Source organism: Pyxicephalus adspersus, chromosome 6 (genome assembly GCF_032062135.1).
Source record: "Pyxicephalus adspersus chromosome 6, UCB_Pads_2.0, whole genome shotgun sequence".
In the NCBI taxonomy this organism is placed as follows: Eukaryota; Metazoa; Chordata; class Amphibia; order Anura; family Pyxicephalidae; genus Pyxicephalus; species Pyxicephalus adspersus.
The window spans coordinates 60,738,794-60,761,532 of NC_092863.1; the positions used below are offsets into that span (position 1 = coordinate 60,738,794).

The following is a 22,739-nucleotide window of genomic DNA, read 5'->3' on the forward strand; positions in this document are numbered from 1 at the left end:
TGCCCCCCAATGGTAATGGGAACTGTTTTCAGTACTTCCCTACTGTCCACTTCTGAACCTCATTACCATGTAATAAGACACTCCTTAAGTGATCAACAATGTAAGTGAAAACAACAATTCTGCATTTAATAATTTGGAAATTCATATTTTTTATTTCCAAAATTATACCCTAAGAAAGGGATGCTCGTTTTTTGTCAGTACAGTTTTAAGAACCTCTAAAATGTCAAGTTCCTAAATTTACCATTTATGCTATTTGAATTCATCTCTATTTAACTGTATTCTTATTATTATTTAAAATTGAAAATGTCTAACGGTTTAATGTGAAAGGTTTTTATCAAGCATTGCTAGAAACTTTTTCCATTGACCCAAAGGTCAGATCGCTAATAACCTGTCAGCCATGGACTTACTGTGATACATTTTATTTTCTGTCTAAAAACTGTTTTAGAAGTGGTTACTTCTCACATATCTAGTATGCCACTGACAGTAACCTTGCCTGCATGAAAGGTGACATAATTCTTGCTGGTCAGGGCACATCCTGATAGATTTAAGCCTTGTCTCTCTACAAAAGTAATGTCTTACTGCCCTGATGGCAACACTATAGCATTTTATGTACTTTTGTGTCTGAATACTGCCCATAATTAGCTGTTTTATAAAGAAGCAATACACCCTGCAGCTAAGCCACACAACAAGTTACTTTGTTAGAGATGAATAAGTTTACTTATGTATAGAGTAAAAGAACCAATAAAAGGTAAGAGGCTAGTCATCAGCATTGCTTGTTAACTGATATTTTATCCACCACAGAATGTGAAAACAGGAGATAGGATACTTGGGTAAATAAGAACTTCCACCGATTTGTCACTATTGTAAATTAGCACAAATAAAAACAACATAATTTATGAAGTCCACCATAAACTTGTTTGTTGCGGAAGTCTTCAGCTTTGTTTGTCCCATACCGTCTTTTTGACTACTACTTCTGCACATTTGCAGCCTTTTCCCAATGACAATGCTTAAACACACTCATGTGCATGATAGCCATTGCAGGGTGCTGCCTACCGGTATGTAAACTCACAATATTTCTACAATACTTTCTGTATCCGTCTGCAATATATGATATAATTATCCCAGGAGGCTGCAGGTAGCCCAGCATGCATTATTCTTGTTTAGGTGAGAAAGGTGGACAAGGTAGGTTAAGTGAAGATATTTACCCCCAAAAATTTAAACTTGCAACGTTTTTGTAATTTGTAGGGGGTAGGAATGCAAAGAAACTATATTGAATGAAATAAACAATATAAATATAAAATAAAAATATACATTTACTTAAAAAATAAAATAAAGACAAGAAACGTTCTCTATAAGTTCCCCTTTTAAAAAGTGCAATCACACCCTCCTGTTGACAGGCAGTGATGTTGTCTGTTTACGTAGACAGTATTCCAAGAAAGTATGTACGGGGAGGAAAAGAATAATATGTCAGTCAGGGCTGTTACCAGAAAAAAGTAAGGCCTGCCTGAACCAGTTCCTGAAAAATTAATACATTTTCTGTTCCTCGGCATTGTTTGTGGGTACTCTGAAAGTTGTACAGTATAATGCTTCAAAGGAAGAAATCAGAGACAGAGCAGATAAAGTGCTTCTTAAAGTCAATAGAAGAAAACAGCAAGGAAGCGGCACCGGAGCTCCGGCAGCTCTGGCTCCGGTAGCTCCTAACGCCCCCTGGCCGATCTGGCATTAGGCCAGAACGAACTACCGGCTAGGCCATATCTGGCCTAAAGGCCGGAGTTTGCCAACCCTTGCTGTAAGCAAAGGATATATATTTACATTTCTGGATGTTTCCTATACCACAGCAAATCTTCCTAAATCTTCTTTTTTTTAAATTTAAGTTTACTTTAAATGTAGGATGGAATATTATGGGGATTTTATCTATGTTGTTGCTTTAATTCTATTTCGGGCCATGTTGTTCCAAAATGCAGAGCCATTGCCTTCCTTAATGCAGCATTGATAATTCCAAAGCATTCAGATATGCCTGGCACTAAGCACGTTCAAAAGTACAAATCATCAAAGTGGAATAAATTGCTGTATTTAAATGATAAGCATTGTGTATGCACAGGCACAGATATTGATATATTTGTTTCAATCACTTATCAAAGATTGTGTATTCAGCTTAGGTAGCCTCAGTCGAGCCAGTGCATTTAATCAGATTTCTTACTGTCTCCAGTCATTAGTTTTTCTTGACATGCATAGGTCTTCTTCTGGGCAGCAGCTTGCTTTTTTTTGCAAAAGTACAAGGAGATTGTCAATTTAGATGAAATAAAAGGGTAAACACAGCTGGAATGGCACTTCACCAACCTGCATGGCAAAATGTCTACTTTACCCCTGCAGCCAAAGTGTAGTTATGCTGTTGTTTTTAAATTCTGTAATATGAATAAAACCCCTATGGAAATGAATGTAATATATACCTAAAAGCACAAATCTGAACTCAAGACAAATAGCTAAAGCTGTATATGACACATACAATATCTTTTTTGCCAAAAGATTCTTAGTAGCCTATTTTGTGTCCCATCTACCCCCACTAGAAAGCAGGTTTGTTTCATTAATTGCAGATAAAGAACCACAGCTAGGGTTCATGGTTAGTGAAATATGGGGAGACGTGCTAATTAAAAACAAATTTACTGGCCTATGAAAGGCCTTTCTTTTCCTTAACCAGAGCACACGTGTGCTTTTTCTCAGGTCACACAAAACCTAATGTGTATTGTGATATATTGCTTGTCTGAAAGTCACAGTAAGGCAGGGTACATTAAGCTTTTTAATGCTGGGCCCCAATTTGAATGCTGATACTATACTGGGACCCACAGTGCCATCACTTGGGTTAGTATCACCTGTCAAAGGAACTTGTAGGCAGTGCAAAGATTGTGAAATATCTCTGGCACTTTTGGGCTGTAATGTTGCATATGGTGGGTGAGGCCAAAGTGCAATGGATGGGGGACATATACACACTGCATACATGTGCTCATACAATCACTTACCCATCTATAGTCATGGCTGGCTTTCCCCATTATCTTGCATGTATAACTGTGATCCACCATATCACTACTGCTACCAGCATGCACTATGGCATCTCCTGCTCCCAGCTATCCGCTGCCAGCTGGAGTCTATGTATGGGTGATCCAAGACCCAGGATAGAAGGGGTCATGATGCCAGCCAGCAAAATTACCATTTCATTTTAGCCCAACAAGCATATGTGTGCAAAGCCTTGAAAAGAGAAGTTTCAGTTTTCCTTTTGAAAGGAATGCCAGAACACTAGCATTTACCTGAATTTCTAACTGTGTATATGGTATATTGTGGTGGTGACTGGCAGTTTAGAATAGGCTCATTTATTACTGTGCTTACTGAGATACTCATTTCCCAGAACAACTGCTGGTAGACTATTGAATTTCCCCTAAGCAGGACTGTGAATGCTACGTGATAATTTACGGTATACTTTGTGATCCAGCACTGTAATTAAAATGAATCTGGCCTTACCAGTGATAGTTATATATTTGAATATTGACCACACAATGACTGGCATGTTCAGAGCTGATTCACTTTTCGTTAATGACATGTATATACTTAGGGGGTCTATTTAAAAATGTTTTTATCCAAAATTCACCCAGATTTTACACTAAATGTACACATTGATAACTTTGGTTATACATAGATCAACTTTTACTAATGATTAATATATTTTCTAAATGAATCCAGTGTAAAAAAGGGGAACACTTTGCTTAAACGTTGGGTGAATCTTAGCAAAAACATTTAGGTAGACCCCTTAGTGTGTTTGATAGTTGCTCTTAAAGGATCACCAATATAACATTAATTTTAGTGTATTGTGGTAATGAGCCTCTTTAAAACACACATCCGTTTCATAAATAAATAAAAGTCTAGTAATAAAAAACAGCATATTAACTACTGGTATTTCATTTTTTTTTAGCTTGCTACCATGCAATGCAAGCCAATCAGATTGCCTTTACCTGTCCTATTAAGACTTGCTGCTCCCTGAATGGCTCTTCTAACTGCTCATAGAAGTAAGGTCATGTCCGTATAATATTAAAGTGAAGCCTTGAGCAACTGTGTGAATGGGCTGCACCTTTCATTGACTTGTGCAGCTCTTGCAATAGGGGAACACACCAATCTAAGCAGCACCAAGAGGGAATTCATAAAGAAATTATTGTACTAAGCTAGGGAAGGGAGCCATGTAGACAGCGCTCCATGTTTTTACTGCACACGCCACATTTCTTTAAGGGCTGTTACTAAACTTGCTCTTAATAAATAGGTGGTTCAGCATACAGAATGGCACCCAACACCCACCCTAACTAAATAAACCTATTCTATATGAATGGTCAAGTCAAGGCCCATTAACGTGTAACATAATGCTTGTTAACACAATGCTCCAGAATGGCAAAGTGTAAATGAATCAGTTTGTTATTAAATGGATTTCCTCATACTAATATGGATATTAATTACAGCTACTTCAGCTGCTGTGCTGTCATTACCCATCATCTTTGCTATAAGTCTGCAGTACAAGTTGCTTTCTTCATTCTCCCTTTACCCCTAATACAACTATGAGTAATGAGTATCTGGGGTTAATATAACTGCATTTTTTGACGGTGTTGGGGGGGGGAATGTGCCCCAGAGAAATCCAATGTGAACATGGGGAAATTCCTTGAACCTATCAGCCAGCACTGCAGAGGAGAGCAATTCTGAGCCATCCATGCTGCCCATTTGCAGGTGTATTACTTTGTTTTCTTGGCCATCCTAGGACTTTATTGCTTTAAATCACCATTAAAACACTAGTCATTTTTTAAGGCCACAGCCAGCGGTTTATTTTATTTATTTATTTTGCTGTGAATGTGGCAATCCTTCAACACAAGTCATGTGCAGCCTGAGAATGCTGGGATTACCTGATTGGCTGCATGCTATGATACACATTAGTCTGATATGAAATGTGGGATTATGGCACTGCAGGTTTGGATGTCATCAAATATTAGGCATAATTCTGTCCTAGGGTGACAACGTTCGCTGCACTGTGCCTATAGAGCAGCAATGTTGTCACCCTAGCAAGGACTGGTTTTAACTAAAACGAACGGAGTGAAAGTTATGCATAACTCCATATCTTGGACAAAAGGGAATGTTATAAAACTGGACACTTCATATCTTTCCAGTTATAAACGTGTATATTATACAGGTCTCCCGTATTGTGGTGCAATAGTCACCAATGATTTGGTAAAATTTGGCTCCTTGATTTGATCTTTTGTTTCATTTCAGAATTTGTCAGCTGCATTCAATTTGGTGGTTCTGCTATTAGGTGAAATACCACTCTGTTTGGTTTTATATTTGGCTTACTCCTTCTGTTCATAGAGGTACAAAGGGCTTAGTTTAGCATGTTGTGCACAGGAAAATGACATTATCATTTTATCATGGTTAATTTGAATCCTAAATATGATTGGTTTACTTTAATTGTCCCTAATGTCTTGCTGAAGGGGCCCTGCACAAGATGCCAGCTGCAGCTGTAAACAAGCAATAATTCTACTGATCTAAAATATATAAGCAGCACTTTGTAACACAGAAAATGGAAAGCCAAACCTAAAATTTAAACTACAATTATTAAAAATTTAAAATTAAATAAAAATTTACAAATTTTTAAATAGCAATATTAAACTGAAAATTGTCTTTGAATCCTGCAGTCAAAGACATGTCTACCTACTAATTTGTGATGTGATTGCCAATGCCCATTCTCCTTTCAAGATCTTCCATGATTGACTTTGTATGACTTCTTCATTACAGTTGTTTGCATAGTCAGTACAAAAGTGATTGTTACAACATACAAACAACAGCAATCAAGACTCAATTTAATGAGAAGAAGGTAATGCAAATCAACAGCAGAAATTAACAATCATTCACATTAATAGTGCCTATGCAACTCTTGGTACAAGCAACCTTTATTAGTTCTTGATGATTTTATTGCAATGTTTACTTTTAAGGTTATATAGAGTTACATATGGATGCAGAATATTTTGAAACTGGAAGTTATGGGTCAATAGGTGTCAATATTAAGACAGATTAAGAGAATATTAAAACAGACAGAGAATATATCTAGCACTCTCCCACTAGTTATGTTGGATTATTTTATATATAGGCAGCATCTACAGGAATATTCAATTCAAGCAAGACTTTTGGATACAGTGATGCGATAAAGTGCATAGTAAAATGCAGATGGATAATATTTTTTTGTGTGCAGACTTGGTGATTGCACTTAAAATATAAGTTAAAATAAAATAGTAAATAAAAGTACAGATGGGCAAAGTGTTATAATGTACTTTAAAAGGTGGACAGGGGGCAAGTGTACTGACAAGTTTTAATTCCATGTAAATGTATATGGAATGGAATGTGCTCTCACTTTGTATTACAACCGGGGCTTTTTTTTCTCATTTAACGCACCGGAATTCCGAGTTCCGGCACCTTTTTTCGACAGATTTTCGTCCGTAAAAGACTGTGAAGGGAAACAGCAGTTGGTGAAAATGACAGATCAGCATGTGAATACAAGCTGTGCATGTATGCTTCAATACTGGACAGTGGCTGAGCAGCCTAAGTGCTTGGAAAGTGTCATCACGTGCAGCGTGAGCTACCTGACCTGTGACAACATTTGAGGAGGGCGGGTTGTTTAAATGTGCCGGACAATTTCGCGCCAACACGGTGATTTAGAGCATTCAGCTCACGGTGCAGTGATACATGCCAGCTTGTCTGAGGAAAAGGTAAAGGAGAATTACAACTCTAAAGCCCTTATAAAAGCTTCTCTTACTTTCTTTTCCTCAAATACCTTTGCATGAAGTGCTCTATGGGGAAAGGTCTGGTGTAGTATCCAGAAGGGGGGGGGGACCTGTGTCTGGACTTTGGAGGATTAACAAGATGTGAGTTCCTGCACTTTTTTTTTCTTTTACAAAAAAAATACTGACTACATATATTCACATGGAGCAGTAAACAAGCTTTAAAGAAGCCCTATTTTGACCTTTCTAGGTGCTTTTAATATGAAGTTATTCTTTCTCCTTCCCTCTTAAGATCACAGCCAACACAAGTTTTTGTTCCTCACAGCTTAGAAACATCTGCTGGTTGTGTGCATCAGAGGGCTGTCAGACTGCCTATATTTTGTTCTCATAGGAAAATACCTTGACAGATTTCCAATAAATTCTTACAGATACAGCAGTATATGAGAACTTATTTTAAAGTACTTTTACTGTTTCTTTAAAACATGAAATTACTTGATAATGTATAGTTTGACAAGTTCACTTTAATGCAGCACACACATAAAATCAATATACCTTTCCACATGTATACAGAATCTGTATAACAAACCACCTAAATTCCAATAATGTTTTCTATAGGATTTCCTTTAAAAAAAAGGATAAAAACACATTCATGGTTAAAACTGTAGTGGAGCTCACCATGCTAGCTTTCTAAACACCAAACTACAGGCAGAGAGAAAAAGGGAGAAGTTTTTCAGAAGAGTGTATTTATTATCACAGATTTTATTTTAACAATTTTAACTGCGTTTTTAGACATGGTGTTTTTTTTTATTTCATGGTAACACATCTGAAACTTTTTAGGCAATCGCCTTTATGGAATCACGCAAAAATAAGAATCTTGGCTCAACCACAGAAAATCTGTCTATCTAGTATATTTGTGTTATAATACAGCAGTGATCTACACATTCATCATTGAAAACATGATTATTGGAAATACTGTTGTAAAAAATCCCTGTAACACTAATATTTCAGATACGTGTCTCTACTACAAAAACTCTTTCCTTTATTGTATTCAGGACGACTGGTTTACAGCCCCATGTGTAATGATATCCCTTTTATCTTGGAATTATTTTGCCAAGTCCAGGAAAGCACTAGTGGGTTTGGTCACTATGCAAGAGCATAGTCAAACTGCCCTTTTTCAAGTCCGTCTACTCCATCTGCCCAGGTGGAAGTTGGCATACTCCGGTACGGGTCAAGAAGGATCCTGAAACACCTAACAATAAGGACACCCAAAATGATAAATAGTAAAACGACAAAGGCAAATGTGGTCTTTTGTTCCAGTGTCATTGAGGAGCCATAGGAGGCGTTCAGCGTGGGTAACATTGTGGAAGATAAAGTCTCTCCATCCATCGTCCAGGAAAATGGAAAAAAACAATTCCAGAATGTCTTTTTCCTCTTCATAACGTCTCCGAAGTCATGATGGAAGTACTTTGACTTGAACTGGGAGTCTATAAAAGAAAAAATCTTAGGTCATGTATAACGATTTTATTGCCGTTTTTACACATATTAGCGTTGCAGTAATGCACCTTCTCCAGCACACTGTATAGTACAGTGTACTGACTAAAATAGTGCAGGTCTAATTATTGCACAAATGAATGGGCTGTCTTGACACAGTTGCAGCACATGTGTCTGAATGGGCCCAAAGTGACAGTCACAACTGAGAAAACACAAATTACCTCACTACCCTCAATCAAAAATATAGCTGTTCAGACCACAACACAGATGTTCAGTATGCTGTTCCTACTTTAGTACCTGTGCATTGGATATCCCACTTGCAGATGCACATTTTGTATGAGGGCTAGGAATAAATATTGATGCACAAAAACTGCTCTGGAATATTTCAGATGTTTGTTTTGCTTGATGTTTCAGATGCAGATGGTTGTGTGTTTTGGCAATGTGCTGAAAATTTCCTTTGTAAAGAATACCCAATCACAAGCAATGACAAGTAAAAAAAAAACATTTTTTACTTGCACACAATTGTATGGTGGAATTCATTGAAGCTTCACCTCAATATCTAAGCTAATATGAACTCCCTTGCAAGGTTATTATTTACTTTGTTAAGTAAACAAAATATATTCCTATGGTCAATCAGCCTCAATAATAATATTTTGTCATCTAAATTGTCTGGCAATGTTGCAAACTGTCATACTTTTTATTATCATTAGCCAGTATGTGAATTAGTGCCGACATATTACACATCACTTTACGAAGTCCATAGTCATATCACTATCCCCCTGAAAGGGATTCACAATCCAATGTCCCTACCATAGTCATATGGCATATCATATTAATGTAGTCTATAGAAATTTTGTTTTGTAAAAGATTAAAATATTTGTGATTAGCTAATTAACGTCTGATGTCTTTTCAGCAGATTGATATTTTCTGATATGCTTGCAGTTATAGGACATGCCAGATCATACTTGACACATTTTCTAGTTTCTTAGCATTGTCAAATTTTGTAGGGTAATTTATATTATCATTTATCATATTTTGATTGAGAATTACAAACTTTATTGAATTTGTGTGCATTTTTTATTAATTGTTTTTAGACAAAATAGCAAAATTAAAGAAATCAACAGACATTGTTTGAATTAAATCTCATAACGCCCGAATTAAACAAAACTGCAATGTTGTAACATTAACCACCAGTCATTTTTACACAATATATTTTTTCCTGTTTCCCTATACAAATAGAAAAATTTACAAAATGAACTCCAGCGACTCTGGCCCCCTGGATGTTTGAGGAAATGTCAGATTCCCTCTTTTATAAATAGAGCCCCAGGACTAAACTGCAGGTGCCGACGAACCTTTTTTTGTCTTCCCCAGTGTTCTAAAACTCTCATTTGTATATATTTTATACATATAAAATATTTTTGGATATTTTACAGAGGGTCTTAAGTCCTCCAGTTAGGAAGTAGAGTTAGTTACAAGGTTATGTAATAGACTGTATTGTATTGTGCTTTTTTATGTGAGTTCCTATTTTATTTATGCTGATTGCCCTACTTCCCAGGTCTTGAGAAATCTTCAGTTTGAGCTTATTCTTATTCTTATTGAGAAAAGACAACAATGGGTATAGTTTGGTTTGGAAAAGGAGCACCCTTTAGGTTGTGATCACCTTGTTGGAACATAACTATTTTACCTGAACAATATTATTTTAGTACAAAAGTTTGTTTTAGCCTGCAGTTGCACTGGCCATTCCTTTATTTAAAAATGGGCTAAATTACATTCTCCTGCTGAAGCGTGGCACAGAAAGGAGCCTGGTGAGTAATATTTGTTTGTCTTTGGATAGGCTTTGTAATAGGCTGCTTGGCCAATATTCTCTGGAATCCACTTATTGTGGCACATGAAAATAATTATGGTGCAGCCTGTAACCAGCCAACCAACACAGAGGGATCCTGGTAGACCTAATAGTCCATGGAACTTTAGATGGTTCATCCTCTAAAGGCATGGGAGACCAAATTACTGCTGAAAGCACCTGTCAGAAGCAGGATCTTACAAATATGATATATGATATAGTTGGCAGGATAGCTCATTGGTGGAATATCAAATACTCTAATTGGACAGTATATTAACTAGATAAAAGTTGAGGGCTGGGAACGAGTAGCTGGGGTCTTCAAGACTTTATATGAGTAGGATTTATTGTGTTATCATCTGCCTACTATGATAGATATGTGTTAGAAAAAACTGAGAATGACATGGACTTCAGTTTATGGTATGGGGTAATGGGGTAACTATGTTTAATACTGGCCTTTGCATTGGGCCTTTACAAGGCCTGGCTTTCTCTTGGCTTGGAAGCATTGGTATTATGAGCTCCACATCTGGAGAGATTACCCAAGTGCAACCCTAGGATCACTGTTCCAAGTGCTATTACTGTTTATATGACTTGTTGGCAGGGTTTGGAAATTCCCAGAAAATGGGGACTTGGAGCAAATTGAAGTGGAAACATTTAAGGAGCATGACTGGTCTACCAGCCTGCAGTCTCCAGAGTCAATGTGGTGAAATTGGGGAGTCTGGTGGAAATGGTGGACTCAGGCCTTCAAACGAGTCCTGGGGGGGAAGTACTGTGGTACTACATAAAAATACTACATAGTAGCCTCCTAGAAGTACCATTGCAGCTGAGCATCCTAGCTACTAATTGTTGTAATATTAGCAAGTTAGTTATTCCAAAAAAAAATACTATTTTTTAGTGAGAAATTGCCTAAATAAACAAATGAACGTATTTGAATTAATTCTCAGCATGACACATGCCTAATTGTTAAGCTGTCTCTAGACTTTGTATTGTGACACAGGAAGCTACCTGGCTAAGCAGTGACTGAACCACCTACCTGGCTAAGCAGTAACTGAAGTTTAATCTGCTAATGTCTTCACTAGTTCCTTCTTCCTTCTTCTCCCTGAATAACACGCTAATGAAACTAAAGCTAATTGAATTTAAAAATTTCCATCTTAATTATCTACCTTATTATAGACAGCATGACATCATCACTTTGTCTCTTTACGTCTCTGTGCAATCCAAGTACATTGGTGAGAGGGGCAGTAGCATTTTGTACATAACTTCCACAAAACCATCACAGCACCCTGCTTCCATATTTCTTTCAAGAACCTCAAACCTGATACAAACAGTAGACTGGGAGGGGTTATACAAATAATCAAAATGGTTGGATGTCATTCTGAATTAGTTGGCATTACTAGGCAAGCAGTATTTGCATACAGATCACCTCACATCTGTAACGGAGCCTCCATTAATGAAACGATTGAACTCCAATGAATGAAAGCAGTAGGTCAGGGGCAGTAAGGTTAAGACTGAAAGGGATAGATGATGCTGGACATCCAGCAGCCGGGAAATTCGATGGGCAGTTCTTGATGTGCTGCAGCTTCTAATGCCAACTTGAACTTGATTTTGTGTATGAAATCATAGCAATCATTTTTGGTACAAGAGACTGTAAAACTGTGCAAAGGTAAGACTGCAGTTCAGCCTCGAGGCGTGATTAAGCTTCTTATCTTGAATTTATTTTTCCACCTAATGTTCTTCTTTTTATGTATGCACAACAATGAATTACAGCAAGAAATGGCATTCCAAGTGACTTCTAATAAAAAGAATAGATACAAAAACCCTATGGATTTTAGGGGCAAATGTCACACTTCTTTCAACAGCTATCTGGTAATTCAGATTTGCACCACAGTCAGTGTACAAATAAAATCAAATGCCAGCAAATAAAGGATGTTTTTTCCTGAAAAATGTTATAAGGTTTCCTCTAACTAAAAACCCTGTACATTTTAACTGGCTATGTTTATTTCTGATTTACACTTACAGGTTCCTTTCCCAGCCTGTCTGAACTAAAAAGAAAAGCAGAAGCCTAATAAATGAATCTCTCTGTCACTTCACTTTAAAAACATATATATTTAATAATGTATTAAATAATACAGGGCTGCATTAATTTGTGTAATTTATATCTGCCTGCAATTCCATGAGGTAATGCCTGCAAATATCCATCTTTAATTCATTGCCCAGCCTGTGATCTGTAATAGGTAAAATGATGGCACACATTGCTGCTACCAGCCACTGAAACTTATAAAGTGATAAAAGTTTCCAGAATTCATCATCTGAGAGTTTTGTAACTCTGCAATAAGATCCTCACTTCTGTTTATACTGTATAGCACTGAAGTCTGGAATACTAAGACATTTTCCCCCTGAGGCGTTCTTTCTCAAATGACTAAGCAAAAGTAATGGTATCAAAATATTAGTAGTTCCGAAGTTAGTAGCAGCACGCTGGAGGGTAATATATTGTATATTCTCTGTATGGGCAGTCAATATCAGTGATTTTCCATGTAAATTAAAACATTTTAGGCTGAGTAAACATGCTAAGTAAAAACAATGGAAAATGTCATTATTAGGTATTTCCCAGTGGAGGGACTGGATGATATATAAGGTCACTTCGTCTTTTATTGGATCATTTGGTCTGTTACATAAACCTAAGGCAGGATCAACAGGTAAGAGAACTATGTTACAAGGGGATTCATAAAAAAACAAAGACTGCTGTGTTAATGCTGGTGACATATGGCATCATACACCAATATTGGTTACACAAGTTACCATGTATTGTGTTACCAACACTCTGTACCATATAATTATGTGAAAGGGCACTGAATCACTGTGCAAGGTCAAATATGCATTTAAGGCTTCTGACTTGTTTTCAAACTCTTCTGATTTGCAAATATTTGCATAGTCAGTGATTGAAGACTAACTAATGACTTAACATAACGGCAATTCAACCAGTATTTTAAGAAGGGGGGGTCAAAGGTAGATTGTGTTTAGGCGTGATTGCAGTAATTTGGCATACACCCCCTAAGGACCAAAATGTACACCTCTCAAAAATAATATCTGTGTTCATTTGGGTACAGTTTAGTTAAAGGTGTAATTCACATCAGTGAGTTATAATGCAGTTTCTGTACACATAAACAAAATGTTATCTCTACTCTGTGATTTGAAAAAAAAATCCTATTTTTGTCTTTTTTTGTCTGTTTTTAGAACTGTATGCTGGAAACAGGTTACATGGCACCATCATGGTTTAAATTAAATGTGAATAGTGAAAAGTGAAAAAGTGAAAAATATCCCATGTTTACAAAAATACCCTAAATCAGGCTTTGCTAGCACTAGTTAGACTTACAGTTTTATGCTACACTGTATAAGTCAATAATATGCATTTATTCCACAAAAATACAATTCAATATAACGTTATTGTGTCTACAGCCTGGAAATAGGAGAATAGAATTGGTCAACCACACAAGATATCACTGGGAAATGATTCTGCACCTGTTCCCAACCTAGGCCCACTCCAAGCCAAAAGTGGGCTCTCAGTAATGGTAAAAAAACATTCTGTAATGGTTTCTGAGTGGTGTGGGGGACAAGTTTAGAAGTATGGTTTAGATAACTGTGTAAAGCCTGCCAGTGTTCAGGTTCATGTTATACTTATTTGTAAAAAAAACGTAAACATGTAATATGAACAGGTATGGAATGCTAGGACTTGGTCCAAGTACAGAAGTGGTCGGGAGGCTTCTGTGTGTATAATCCACTGTACCCTTCAATTCTGAAAAATAAAATAGGTATGCAAAATATTAAAAGGACAAAACGATAGATTCCTTTTTAAAAAAAACAACCCCCTTTAAATTTATCTTTGGGTTTACCCTAATTATCATTGAGATCCTTGGGTATAGCCCAAGGTATACAGTGTCAGACCTAGGTGGCCATTTGCTAGGCCTTAAAACATGAGGAGGAGCAGAAGAGAAAAGAACCATTGTGTAAACTCAAACACCATACGAGACACATCGTACAACACAACAAGTTTGACTTCTACCTTCAATAAGGAATGGGGGGCTCATTAGAAGATGAATAAAGGAAGGAGGACTGAGTGGGGGTTCTAGCCTAAATCCTACCTAAACTTTACATAAAAGAGTAGACAATGTTTTTATGTAAGGTAAAAATTCTGTTTGTTTTTTTTTTGTTTTTTTTTTTTTAAAAAAAGGATGCAGCACCACCCCCTAAATGAATGGGAGCGCAAAGCCTCTCGGGATACCTATGTCACGCATCCTGGGAGGCTCTTGGTTGCTTCTTCTGTGTATGCCCGAGTATCTCGAGCATGCGCAGAAAGAGCCCTTTCATCAAAAGGGAAAAGAACTCACACACATGTGCAGTGGGATCGGCAATTTTTTTTCTCATCTATGCCACCTGATCTCATAGGAAGAAGAACCCGCAAAAAGAGGAGAAGATGTCGACGCCTGGCATGCCGGCCCGAAGACGGATGCTGGGACGACGCGGAACCCAATGGAAGAGACCTCCAGCCGATCAACTGCTCTACGGGATTGAAGGTAGGTGTATTTTTTTTGTTTTGGGTGAGGTTTGCGTTTACTTCCTCCTTTCAGACATTTAGTAAAGACAGCCATGTTAACACATTTGAACTTCACCTGCGCATCTCTCAATTTGCTGCAAGACTTACTAAATGTGGATGGAACCCCCAAAGCCCTATCAAATCTTTACATTCACCTGCATTAGCAGAGATAGGAGATATGTCTGCACCTACCTACCTATTAGGTACTTTTTCCATGTTATAGAATTAAATCATTTTTCAGCAGAGATTACCTTTTAAAACCAATCATGTGTAAAAACATTTAAAAAATGAATTTTCATGCACGTGACAGGAGCTGCGTAATCACCATACTTAGTGAACAATCTCTCTTAGCGAATAGATCTTTTCCTTAAAATAAATACTCCATATACCTAAATAAATTAACTCATTTTTTGTGAGTTACCAGAAAAATGAGAAAGAACAATTCTGCTTCCAGGGGCACAATCAGGGACTTTTTCAGTTAAAGCAGCACCCATGCTCCCCGCTTTCTTCTATAATTCAGCAGCTAGAGCACTCCAACTTGTCAGCATGATCTGAAATTTCTTCAGGTGTGTGTGTAAGGGGGGGAAGTTAATGAGCAAATAATAATATTAGGTATTACAGTAAAAATGATATCACTCCACTTGTTTGTTGAATATATGGGCTAAAATAGAATATTTATATATGCTTTAAGATCACTATTTGTTGGGATAACGTCATATGGTTTAAAATTGTTTAAAATGCAAGCTTCATAGGTCTATCACCATAAAATAAATTGGTAATCTACTCAGAAAACCTAGCAAAATACACATTAGAATAATGATTTATACATGAACAATGCTCCAGGTCTGGTCTATACACAAAAATCCTCTTTACAAAAATGTTATATTCTGTGACCACAGATTGACAATATTAAAATTAGATTAAGCCTTATTTTATATATCATACCAGAACTACTTTCTTGTAGCCATAGTAAAAAAAGCAATGGTATCTAACATGACTGATGCCTTAATCTTATGTGTTGAATAATGCAAATGTTTTTTTTGTATAAGAGACATATCGGTAGTACAACTTTTTCAGCCCACCTTGTTTATCTTACTCATATGCTGTATGTACAGAAGTAAAATACATTATCTTTATTTTGAGCAGATATGGTTCCAGATGAGGTCTTTGAATAACTATTTGGATTTTTAAATAAATGTATATATCACTGACCCTAGTTTAGGTTGGATTTTTGCTTTATAGGTATCTAAAACAATAGAAAACTGATAGCTAGTGTCCCAGAGAAAATTTGCTATTGCACATTAGACTAAGCAATGTTGGTTTACCTAGCTCTTTCCTTGAAATGGCTGTTTCTTCTTTCCAGTATTTGTATTCAACAGTTTCCAACAGATAATAAAGCAGATGTACTTGCACTAAGTTTGAAAATTTTCAATCTAAGCGGATTTTTAAAGTATTGATAATTATAGATACAAAGGAATAATCAAGTGTCTCTTTTAATTATCTCAAGTTCAATAGATAAATTACCTATGCTTAATTGAAAAAGGAACTTATTTATGCCAAAATCCTAAAATGAATACATTCATATAGTAGACATTGTGACATTTGCAAATGTTCAATGCAGGTGAATCTTCCTGGTGCGTGAGTTTTAAATGACAGTGATTGATTTACCTGCAGCGAATGTTTGCTGAAAGTCACATTCACTGCTATATAAATATTTCTCCAAGTGTCAGAATCTCTACCCCTTCCTGGAACCTCAAGATTAGTTTTCTTTTTAGACTCATATATATCACATTTGCATCAAAAGACTTGGGGACCCTAAAATGTTAGTTCTAAGAGCAACAAATGCTGAATATTTCTGTGTATTCAATCCCGCCCTTTTAAATAGCAGTTTAGTGGTGATACATTTGTGTTATATTTCAAGATAAAATTTCAAGATAAATGCAAAAATATTTGTTTCTTTGCATTGTCACTCTTGCTAAGAATTGCAATAATGCTGTTGTTTTGTTTATAGCAAATCCAGGGTATTTAACAGCCTCCCTATTTTTCTATAAAGCCTTGGCAATGCTCTGACAAATCCAATTATTGTATATTTTGGAAGTACTTACATTGAGATTACCTCTAATGCCTCTGCATGAAACCAAACTCCTTCTGCCATCAATTCTTGTCACAATTACAAAACTAATCAGAAGAAATGCCTTCTTCACCTGCACATCCTAATCCTATATTAAGCTTGTAGCCCTCACCCTTCCATTCTATGCATCTGTGTTGCTGGATCTGCCAAAGATTCCCCTTCGAGCCCATAGTTAGTATCATGAGAATTACTTTTACCATTTGCTTATCAAATAAGAATGCCTTCCTGTAAATCTGCCACCTATTAAAAAAAACAGAGCACTAGTAAATCAGGCTTTTTAAAACTTTCATTTGATACACTAAATCATCACAATGCCTTTCAAATAATGTCTTATTCATTCATATAGTGCTATTATTATCACACTGTAATATTAATTTTCTTCTACTGCATGTCCTGTTGATATAACCCAATGATACTATGTTGTAATTAGCAAAAGTTTTTAAGGGCAGATATAGCATCTAGTATACTCTCAAGTTTTAAAATGGTGCTTGCTGCACATACCAATATTAATATATAAATGTGATATATTTATAATATTGTAATCATAGGAAGTGACATATATCCTGTGTGATTGGAACAGCATTGTGATTAACTCTATAACCTGAAAATTATCCAATTGTATATTGGATAATATAGCACCTGATTCACAGGTTTCTTACAGCATCTTTTATGGAATGTTGCAGTGTCATATACTCTACATTGTACATTCTGATGGTGATTCTACTAGCATAATATTCTGTAAGGGTTATTTTAACATTCACATATACACCTGTAATCCTTACTATATGAAATCAACCACAGGAACCTTCTGCCAACTAGAAGCTATATTATGTGTCATTAAGTTTTATGTATCGCAGTTAAAATTAAGCATGCAACACTTTGAAACCTGAGCTAAGCAATTTATTGCAATAGAGAATAACATGTTGCTAAGCTTGTATGATTTTTAACTCCGGTACCTTGTTCTAGTCGATAGAAAACTTGGTCCATTCCCAGGAGTATGTGTTATGTACGCAAATCTTCAAGTTTTATTCCTGCAAAATCATTTTCCACACAGCCTGGAGAGAGCAGCTTAAAGCCGGACATTTTGGCCATTGTGGTCGGTGAGCAATAAAATGGAAGTAACTTTTCGGTCAGCTCGTATCTAGTAAATGTTAGATGTCAAGAGCTGATGTTGCTGCATGTTCTGAAACGCAGAGTCTGATTTCCATTCTATCTCAGCAGCCCTTCGCTTCAATGTATTCCACAGCTGAGCAGCAGTCGTGCAGCTTGTCTGAAATCCTCTTCAGAAGGACATTGAAATTCATAGGCAGTACAGACTTCGCAGGGTATTCCCACACCATACACAGCCATGCGTTTAGAAAACGTACCTCTCCCACTTTATTGATTACTGTCAGCAATCAGCTTTTTTTTTTTCATTCCAATTAGCACTCCCATGCCAGCCAGCCCTCACGTTGATCCCTATTTGTGTCCTTCAGACATGACCACATGTCAAATAATTGAAAAACATATAAGGCACATCACTTTTTTTGACTGTCTGACCCTCTATAAAATTAGATTGAGGGAACCTAAGGATTGACTGGGCCTATAAACAAATTCCACACAGAGTTCTGCAGCCCCTGTCACCGCCATTGAACTGCTAGACACACTTAGATTTCAATTACTTAGTGGATATAACGTGTTTGCAGGGGTGGATCAGTGCAGAGTGAGAGATTACTCTTGGGCCTCGTATCCCCTGGAGAAGGCAGATCTTGCTGACTTGTGTAGTGTTTGATAATGCTGTACACCTTGATTGATGCATACCAAAACATACAAACAAATCAGCAACTGACGAGGTAATCATGCAACTAGTAATGCCTCCTGATCTGATTTGTTTTAGTAAATTTATATTGATTATCTGTCATTCTGAAACTAAACACAATGTAGAGGGGGATGTCTTTTTCTCTTTTTTTAACCCATGATATGTTTGTACACTGACAAACTGGTAAAGCGGTTGGCTTGAGTGGTTTGTTCTAAAAAATACTTCTTTTTATAAGTTTAAAATGTATTTTTTGGGTAATACCTAGATTAATTCTTGACATATATATTATTAAACGGTAATTATATACCACCAACATATTTCACTGCACTGTTCATTAAATAGGGGTTGCAAATGCCAGATACAAACAAGAAACAGGAGCAGAGAACCCTGCTCAGAAGAGCTTACAGTCTAAGACGAGATTAAAGTAACACACACTAGGAGGGGGATATAGATTGGCGTTGGAGTAGTGAGGGTCTTTAAGACAGAAGAAGACGGGTAGGTAAATTTGAAAAGATGGGTTTTAAGAGCTCTTTTAAATGTTCAGAAAGTAGGAGCCAGCTGAATAGGATGTTGAAGACCATTTCAGAGGGTCAGGGCAACCTTAGAGAAGTCTTGAAGCCTTGCATGTGACGAGGTTATGAGTGAAGAAGTCATTACTATGTCATTGGAGGAACGAAGAGTGCAGCTGGGGGTGCATTTTTATATCAGGTCCGAAAGGTAGGTGGGACAAGAACTGTGGAGGGATTTGAAGGCAAAGCACAGGAGCTTGAATTTGATTCTATGGTAAAATGGAAGCCAATGAAGAGAACTACAAAGAGATGCAGCAGAAGAGAAGTAGTGGGAAGGATGGATGGGTCCGGCTGCAGCATTCATAATAGATTGTAGAGGAGAGAGTCGGGTTAGTGAAATACCAGAGAGGAGGATGTTACAGTAGTCCAGACAAGAGATAATTAGAGTGTTTACAAGGATTTTGGTGGTCTCTAGGGAAAGGTAAAGGCAGATTTTGGAGATTTTTGCACAGGTGAGAGTGACAAGACCTGGAAATGTTCTGAATATGAGCAGTAAAGGAGAGGACAGAATCGAAGATGGCGCCAAGACAACATGCCTGAGGTAAGGACGAATACCAGTGTTATTAACAGTTTGAAATATGTCTGGGGGAGATTTGGAATTTGAAGGGGGGGTGGGGAGATTGATGAGTTCTGTTTTATCCAAGTAGGGTTTCAAAAACCTGTCAGCCATCCATGATGAAATGGCCAACAGGCAGCATGAAACCTTATCCAGGACTGAGGGAGACAGGTCAGGGGTGGACAGATAGATTTGAGTGTCATCATTATACAGATGGTACTGTAAACCAAAGGAGTATATGAGACTTCCTAGTGGGGAGGTGTACAGGGAGAAGAGAACCCGTCCAAGGACTGACCCTTGGGGAACACAAACAGGGAGGAGAGTGGGTGAGGAGGAGTTACCATTGAAAGAAACATGAAAGGAATCGTCAGACAGGTAGGAGAAAACCAAGAGAAAGCAGTGTTACTGATACAATGGAGCGCATGATTTGGATTAGAAGGTGTCTTTGCCAGCTAAATTTGCATCTCCATTTGATAGAAACAGCTAACTGTTGACTTATTTAGGTTTCTAAAAATTATTTCTTTTAAATGGCATGAAAAATCTGAAAATGTACAAAAAAAATGAGGGCTCACCTCTACCTCCTGACACCAATGCATAATGTAAAATATTATATGCACAATTCCATGTTCATCAAATTAGAACAACAGATTTGTTTTTGTGATTACCATAACAAGTAAAGAAAATATGTATATGCTCACTATGCATTGCCTATTATTTATTTTTTTATTTTAGTATTTAGTAGTTTATACATTTATTTTTTTAACAAAGTTTTGCTATATAAAGTGCCATATAAAGCGAGTTGCCACTTTGGTATAATATTTTATTAATCCTACTGTTAACTAATTAAAATATTTCATACACATATTTCCAAAGCAACCATAGTAAGATCAATTGATTATAAAAAAGAAAATGTATTGCCGCTCTGAACTGGTGAACAGTTCTTGTGGGTTTCCTGCTTTTTGTAACCCCAGTAAGATGCTGACACAATAGTTAGTGAGGCATCAGTATAGTGAGGGTCCTCAGTGTAATTGCCCTTCTACCTTAAAAACAAGTTCTAACATTGGCAGATATTCCATTAATGAATTTGAAGAAAACAGATTATACTCTGGGAAAATGTATTTAAAGTCTATCCGAATAGACACATGTTAAAATTGAACAAATAATCCAAATAAATTCAATGGATGTCACAAATTACATTTAAATATTAGTCATTATATTGTCTTTTTAAGATAGCAGCCATTGGTAGTATTTTTTTCCAGATCTTTCTGCTATGCCATCCAAGGCATCCGGCATTTAGGGGTCTCCTATCTGCCCTCAAATAATGTTTGATACCTAAAAATCCCCTGCCTTTTATGTATATTCAGTAAATATCAAAATTAATTTTAAAATGTTCCTATCTTTAAAGACTATTTATTTTTTATGTGAGCTATTGAAAGTTGTAATACTCTTCAGGGGAGAACACCTTCCCTAGGTCTTTTGCTAGATTTGCCCACAGATATATTGTGAGAAATTAAATGGCTTTTTAGGAACAATGCAATACAGTGTTCAGTCACCCAGAGGAACTGATTAAAGATTAGTTTTCACTATATCAGACAGCAGACTAATAGATGTAAACCAGATGTTACTGCACACTACTACCTAGTATATTGGATAATAGGACGTAAAGTGTTTCTGTACTGCAGGTTAATTGAAACCTAAACTACATTTTTTTTTTAGTGAATTTGTGTTGCATGTAGTTGCCTACCATCCTCCATCCCCCCACCTACTATGTTATGCTATGCTATATGCTATGTAAATTACTGTATGTGACATGTTTGCTTTACCTTCTGTAGAAAATGTTGGGTATGACAAAATTTGTAAACTAAAGCTGCAGGTATTTAGCTGACAGCATGTATTTTCTGCTTAGTCTATGAATGTACTTACACTAGTTTCAGTTTCACCAGAAGTTAATTAGCCTAGCAGTTTTGCTGCAGATATACAGAAGAATATGAAACCACACTTTTAAACTGACACAAATAGTGAGAACTGAAGCAGTGCTGCAAAACCATAATGAGGTTTAGCCAACCATGGTGCTAACAACAGCTACAGCTTTTCAGATTTTGTAAAAAGTCCAGCATAAAATCCCCCCAATACTTTATCAACCCCTTAAAGCAGCGCTCACCAACCGGTGGTCTGCAGAAAAAAATTGGGTGGTACGTGGCTCAGGCTGGGCGCACCGGCCACAGCCATAGACCATATCTCCCATATCAATTGCAGGCTCAGGGCGGTGGCTGGGTTGTGTCTCTGGTCTGAGCCTGCGATGGGAGAGTGGGCAGGTTCTGGCATCATGACGTCACTCTTGGGGAAGCTTCTTACCCTTTGAGAGACACACAGCTCCCCGCGTATGCCCCATCTGGAGTCCATGCATTTAGTGGTCTGTAGGTCCGAAAAGGTTGGCGACCACTGCCTTAAAGGATCTCTATGCCTGCAATGGCAACTTTTTGTGAGTTAAGAGATAGCAGACCCTGATTTTGTAAATAATTAGTGATCATTGAATTGACAAAAAATAAGAACCAGTAACAATATGAATTGTTTATTATGTTGGTTACTTGGATCCCTTTTCATTACAGGATCATAAGCCTACCTTTTAATACGGGCTACCAACATTAGATGATAGTCAGGTGGACATTTATGAGCTGGTCACCACACATGTAAAAGAGAAAACCACACTGATTTTGGATAAACATAAAAATCTTTAATTAGTTAAACCAACCAATTTAAAGTCCTAGTGTACCCCAAAGAAGAAAATGGACTAATGCTTAAACATATTTTAGTATTTTTCATCATCATATGATTATGTAGGAATGACTATGGAGTCATGAAGGAGAAACATGTTAATGTTGCTTGAGTTGACATGGTGCCCATGTTCCAAATCTTTACTTAACAGGGACCCTGCAGAAGGACCACAACATATTTAAAGTTAGGTTGGTCAC

General features: G+C 36.9%; 1 protein-coding gene across 4 annotated transcripts in view; it reads right to left on the minus strand.

Moving 5' to 3' along the window:
* Positions 1-7,520: 7,520 nt before the first annotated feature.
* The window catches only part of CTXN3 (cortexin 3), a 39,338-nt gene continuing 24,119 nt past the window's right edge, over positions 7,521-22,739 (minus strand). For 3 of the 4 annotated variants that reach the window (XM_072413785.1, XM_072413784.1, XM_072413786.1), the window contains one exon: positions 7,521-8,278. In XM_072413785.1, coding sequence (XP_072269886.1) covers positions 7,938-8,231 — 294 coding nt within the window. In that variant the 5' untranslated portion in view covers positions 8,232-8,278 and the 3' untranslated portion in view covers positions 7,521-7,937. Of the gene's footprint in view, positions 8,279-17,800; positions 18,090-22,739 lie in introns of those variants that run through there. The other variant, XM_072413783.1, reaches the window with a different exon arrangement.